Consider the following 6,847-nt stretch of genomic DNA (forward strand, 5'->3'; position numbering starts at 1 on the left):
TGGGAACTCCAGCAGTAATTTTTTAGTTCGCCCCTGATGGAATCTATTAAGTCAAATTTTTTTATACATTCTGGCAGAATCTCTCCTGCTGATCTGATTTATTTGAGTCATAGACTATCATGTTTTAGTAATATAACATTTTATAAAAATTGGCCATTTTCTACATTGTCAGTATTCCTTAACTTGGAAAATAAAATTTTATCAAATTAAAATCTGGTGTCTAGCATTGGGAACTAGGTCTAGGCACTTATGATGGAGCACGGTTATGTGAGAAAAAAGACTGTGTACATATATGTGCAATTGGGTGACCATGCTGTACAGTGGAATATTGATAGAACACAGTAACCTGGCTATAATGTAAAAATAAAAATCATTATCTATTTATATAAGAAAACATTTTTCCATATGGGATATCTGTTTCTGAATGTTATGACATCTTAATCGTTTTTTTCATGACGTTGATTATTTCTTTGTTTCTTAGACTGTAAATGAAAGGATTTACTAAGGGAATAACTAGAGTATAAAAAATAGCCAGGGGTAAATCTTTGTCTTCTTCATTAACTGAATTTGGTCGAATGTACATGAAGAGAAGAGATCCATAGAAGATTGAGACAGAGAGAAAGTGGGATGCACAAGTAGATAAGGCTTTGCCTCTTCCCTTGTTGGATTTCATTGTGAAAATTGTGAAGAGGATGAAAAGGTAAGAGATTATTACTGTTGTAATAGTCAAGGTTTGGATCGACCCAGAAAAGATAAATATCATCAATTCATTGATATAAGGGTCAACACAGGAGAGTCTGTATAATGGAAGAACATCACAAAAGAAGTGGTTGATTTGATGAGACCTACAGAAAGTTAACCTAAACAGAAATCCAACATGAATCATGGAGTGCAGGTTACCAGCTATGAAGGCTCCTGTGGTCATCTTAATGCAGAGTTTATTTGACATCGTGGTGTGGTACATCAGTGGGTTGCAGATGGCCACATAGCGATCAAAGGCCATTGCTGCCAAGAGAAAACAGTCTGCAGTTTCAGCTAGGCAGAGAAAATAGAATTGTGCCATGCATTCATGGATGGAAATGATTCTGTCCTTAGAAAAGAAATTCTCTAGCATCTTTGGGGTAATGGCACAGGAACAACAGGAATCCATCAGAGCAAGGTTGCCCAGAAAGATGTACATTGGGGTGTGAAGATGACGCTCTGTACATATCAATGCCACCAGACCAAGGTTTCCCACCATGGTGATCAGATAGATTGCAAGGAACACCAGAAACAGAATGGTCCTCAGCTCTGGGTGATTGGTAAATCCTGTGAGCACAAACTCTATTGTCAAGGATTGGTTATCCCCAGTCATGTCTACATTCATTGTCTGTTGAGACAGGAATTATGGTTATACAAGTTGGGCAGGGAGGTTGTGGTTGGTGGATACAAACTGTTACACTTGGGATGTATGGGAACGGGGCCCTATTTTATATCACGGGAAACTGTTTATAATTGGGTCACCATATTGTACAATAGAATTTGTAGAAATATTGTAAACCACCTCTAATTTACTTTAAAACATAATTGTAATTTTAAAATATGTAACTTTCCTTTTAAAATTTTCTTTTTCCACTAAGGAGTGAGCTTCTTCTTCAAGCTTCTCCTACTGTCTTGTGATACAAACACTGAAACTTCTAGGGGCATTCGTTAGCCTAACATGTCAGTTCCTATGACTTCAACTCTGAAACTCAAAATTCACAAGATTGTTTTAATAATTACAGGAGCGGTGCTCAGAGTTACAAAGGTTTGTTTTTATGAATTTATGCAACTAAAGTGTATAAATCTAGGTAATGACATTTCGTTTACTGGTGCCTCCCCAATTTCAGTTTTAATTTTTATATTAGAGATCCTTGAATGGCACTTAAAATCACTTTTTCTATAGTATACACATTTGCATTGAGCAAAAATATTTCCATATACTCCCCCCGTGGGGGAAATATTTTAAAACAGTCCTGCAATAAATATGTTTAAACCATATTTTAAGAAATTTTGTGAGATTACCAAGGATTAATGAGAGTAATGCTGAGTTTTGAAGAAAGTCAACTCACAGAGTTAAGGAATAAATATATGCCTTGATGCTCACCTCTTTATCCCTCTCCTAGTGTTATACCCATTTCCAGAAACAGTGACTCTGCACATGCCATTATTCCTATTGAATTTTGCCCAGATATATACACCTTTTCTTCCTTTATCTAAAGCATGTTATATATAATGATACTTAATAAGCTAACTAAATGCTTCTCGCCATACTAATTTCCACATTCTAGACTCTCCAGCACGTCTCATATATCAACTATAAACTATGACGGCTTATGTCTAATCTGCATTGCATTTTGTGCATATGTGCACACATTTCCTTACTCTATAGTAGACAGTTTGAGTTTAGCTGTAACGTTTACTTCTTATAACAGCTGTACAGTGCTTTGGGAATAAAGCAGTATTGATTCCAGTCCCACTTCCATCTCAGTAGCATGGGATGTGTGAACTTGTGTTCAGGGTCCTGCCAATGATCCTTAATGACTTCTTTGGTGGTCCTTCCAGGGATCTTAAGTGACCACTTCCACAAAATGTGTTAATTTTGAAGGAGATTCTGCAATGATAATTATTCAAAACCTATCATTTAAAAAAATGTAATGTTAATACACAAAGTATGTTAAAACATATTACTCAATGAGAGAAGTACAAATGTTTAGATTAAAAAAGGTAAAGATTATTTATACAAGAGACATACAAATGACCAAGAGACACACTAAAAATATTCAATACTGTTAATCCTTAGAGAAATGCATATCAAAACCATGAGGTATCACCTCACATGTGTCAGAATGCCTATCATCAAGAAGACAAGTATTGCCTAGAATGTGGAGTGTACAGAATGTAGTGAAGACTCTTTTTGGGAATACAAATTGCTCCAGTCACTATGTATGACAATATTGATTTGCCTCAAATAATTAAAAATAGAACTGCCATGCGATCCTGCAATTCTATTTCTGTGCATATACTAAAATGAAGTAAAAACACATAATCCAAGAGAGAAATGCATTCCTGTAATAGCACATTATGTATGATAGCCAAGACATAGAAATACCAATGTGCTACCAAAGGCTGAATGGATAAAAGTGGAAGGACATTCAGCCTTGAGAAAGAAGGGTATCCTATTTGCAACAGCATGGGGATATCATGCTGGGATAAGTCAGAGGAAGACAAAAACTGTGTATCTGAACAAGCCAAACTCATAAAATAGATTAAATAGTGGTTGCCAGGGGCTCTGGGTTTGGGTAAATATGAGAGATAGTGTTTATGAGCACAAGCTTGAATCTAATAGATAAATAAGTCAGGAAGATCTAGTGAACACTATGGTGAATATATTAGCATAATCATCAAAACTGTTCAGAGACTAGATCTCAGTTATTGCCACCACCAGAAAGAAATGGCAATTATATGACTTGATGGAGTGCTAAGTAATGCTGCAATTGCAATCATATAATTATTTAACATTGTATCAAATCAACATGTTATAAACTTTAAAATTATGCAATGTTATATGTCAAGTATATATCAGTAAAGTGTGTATCATAAAAGTTTAGGTATATCTTACATGAGTTGACTAGTTAGTATATTTATGTTTCTAAGAAAATTTTCTGAGTATATCACAGTAGATCAAGGCTAATAAATAAAGGTAAGGTAACCTTTATGCTAAATTTTTCTAACATTTAGAAAAAGAGAAAACCCTTTAAATCTTAATACATTTTTGAAAACAAGTTTTAATTTTCTTTAAGTGGCTTTCTTCTATCATTACTTAGTGATCTCCTAGGAATATTTGGTGATTTGTCTAATCATAGGAATTCCAATATTGAATATGTTTTATTTTTCCATAACCAAATTTGAAAATAAACACCCTGGCTGAAACTTTTATTTATTAGTTTGTTTTAAAGTATAAAATGCTAACCACTTAATTATTCCTGAAATATTCAGCACAATTACTTTGTGTCCTTACCTGTGTATTTAAGTCTGACTTTTAATCAGAGAAGGTCAGAGTGCTTTGCAGTTTGAATCTCCTTATAGTTTTTCTATAGTGCTAAGTTTTGAGTAGAGGTAGAGAGATAACTGAGTAGTTGAAATCTCACAACAGCAAAATACTTTAGATAAATAAATATTAATGAATGCTAATATTAAAATAAAAAATTGGAATATTTCCCTTACCTGGATTTCACTGAAAAAAATTTTGTGACACCTCACGATTGCTTTGTGGTGTTGAATCTCAAAGAATTTCAGAATATAAACCTTGGTCTCAAAAACATTTGGGATTAAAAGAATAAAAGTATGTTCAAATACAAATAGGTTACTGTTGATAATTATGTTCTTTACAATGAGAAGTTAAAATTGTTTATCAAATCCTAAGGGATATCACTGCAATGACATCAGTATATTTCTGTGGGGAGATTCAGTTGCAAATACCTATCAGGAAGCCCTGTGAGATAATGAGATCAAAATAATTACCTTTGTTAGGGTCAGTAAATCATTTTATGATAGCCATTGATAACTATACAACTGACTTAATTTTAATATTTTGTTTATTATTTGCCAAATGTGCCATCTGAGCAGAAAAGAATTTCACGTTGGCTTGACTTTTTTATTAGGGTAAATAATATGGTTTATGAGAAGTGATTAGAATTTTGTGAGGAGACTCGAAGCTGTTGTATGTTTATCACAGGGCCATCTGAGTGTTGATTTGCACTGATGTTTCACAAAATGCCATTGGAAACTCTGCTATTATTCCTTACTCCCATAACATGAATTACCTAGATGGCTTTCCTTCCTATTCAGTTTTACCCAACAGCCTTTATTTTTTTCACTCAGTTTTTCTCCACTTATGCCACTAATTACTGCTGAGGATACTACAAATTTATTTGTTAGTACATTTATAGGTAGTCGCTGTCTTCCCTTCTCCCACCATTAACATATAGGCTCAAAAGAGAGAATATTTCTGTTATGTTCATCCCTGCATTTATAACACCTTGATAATTGGTGGCAATTTACAGTAGTGAAGAAATATTCATTATACAAAAGAAAATAATAATACCCCCTTCTCAAAAATTTGAAATGCACTTTCATTAGTTTTCAAACAAATTCATTTTTGATTATGGTATTTAAGATTCTCCACAGTCTGTGTGTATGTGACATACAACCTTGATTTCTTCTTCTTCTCCAGGACATGACCCTTTGCCATGTTCATTCCATAACTATTCCTTTGTGCATACACTCCATTCATTTACTCAAAAAATTTCCTACAACTAAAACACCATTTTTAGTCTCTCTTTTCATCCCAAACTGCTCATTCTTTTATTATTACTATTATTTTATGTTATTTTTCCCACTGTACAGCAGGGGGATCAAGTTACTCTTACATGTATACATTTTTTTTCACACGCTTTGTTCTGTTGCAATATGAGTATCTAGACATAGTTCTAAATGCTACTCAGCAAGATCTCCTTGTAAATCTATTCTAAGCTGTATCTGATAACCCCAAGCTCCTGATCCCGCCCACTCCTTTCCTCTCCCTCCTGGCAGCCACAAGTCTATTCTCCAAGTCCATGATTTTCTTTTCTGTGGAGATGTTCATTTGTGCTGGATATTAGATTCCAGTTGTAAGTGATATCATATGGTATGTGTCTTTGTCTTTCAGACTCATTTCACTCAGTATGAGTGTCTCTAGTTCCATCCATGTTGCGGCAAATGGCATTATGTCATTCTCTTTTTTTGGCTGAGTAATATTCCATTGTGTACATATACAACATCTTCCTAATCCAGTCGTCTGTTGATGGTCATTTGGGTTGTTTCCATGTCCTGGCTATTGTGAATAGGGCTGCAATGAACATGCGGGTGCATGTATCTCTTTTAAGTAGAGTTTTGTCCAGATATATGTCCAAGAGTGGGATTGCAGGGTCATATGGAAATTTTATGTATAGGTTTCTAAGGTATCTCAAAAACTGTTCTCCATAGTGGCTGTACCAGTTTAAATTCCTACAGGCAGTGCAGGAAGATTCCCTTTTCTCCACACCCCCTCCAGCCCTTGTTAATTGTGTACTTCTTAATGATGGCCATTCTGACTGGTGTGAGGTGGTATCTCATGGTAGTTTTGATTTGCATTTCTCTTATAATCAGCGATGTTGAGCATTTTTTCATGTGTTTGTTGGCCATCTGTATATCTTCCTTGGAGAACAGTCTATTCAGATCTTTTGCCCATTTTTCCATTGATTGATTGGCTTTTTTTGCTGTTGAGTTGTATAAGTTGCTTATATATTCTAGAGATTAAGCCCTTGTCCATTGCATCGTTTGAAACTATTTTCTCCCATTGTGTAAGTTGTCTTTTTGTTTTCTTTTTGGTTTCCTTTACTGTGCAAAATCTTTTCAGTTTGATGAGGTCCCATGGGTTTATTTTTGCTCTTATTTCTATTGCTTTGGGAGACCGCCCTGAGAAAATATTCATGAGGTTGATGTCAGAGAGTGTTTTGCCTATGTTTTCTTCTAGGAGTTTGATGGTGTCCTGTCGTGTATTTAAGTCTTTCAGCCATTTGGAGTTTATTTTTGTGCATGGTGTGAGGGTGTGTTCTAGTTTCATTGCTTTGCATGCAGCTGTCCAGGTTTCCCAGCAATGCTTGCTGAATAGACTTTCTTTTTCCCATTTTATGTTCTTGCCTCCCTTGTCAAAGATTAATTGACCATAGGTGTCAGGGTTTATTTCTGGGTTCTCTATTCTGTTCCATTGGTCTGTCTGTCTGTTTTGACACCAGTACCACCCTGT

At 35.0% G+C, this 6,847-nt stretch overlaps 1 protein-coding gene across 1 annotated transcript; it reads right to left on the reverse strand.

Annotated features, from left to right (window-relative positions):
• Nucleotides 1-427: 427 nt before the first annotated feature.
• LOC100739816 (olfactory receptor 5K1-like) lies at nucleotides 428-4,210 on the reverse strand. Its single transcript, XM_021081464.2, has one exon. It carries the CDS (start codon nucleotides 1,364-1,366, stop codon nucleotides 428-430), a length of 939 nt encoding a protein of 312 aa, XP_020937123.2. The 5' UTR covers nucleotides 1,367-4,210.
• Nucleotides 4,211-6,847: the final 2,637 nt, after the last annotated feature.

The sequence above is a fragment of the Sus scrofa genome, chromosome 13, assembly GCF_054392235.1.
Source record: "Sus scrofa isolate SSC_HxYL_T2T_F1_AM1 chromosome 13, Sscrofa_HxYL_maternal_Yorkshire_Landrace_v2.0, whole genome shotgun sequence".
Lineage (NCBI taxonomy): Eukaryota > Metazoa > Chordata > Mammalia > Artiodactyla > Suidae > Sus > Sus scrofa.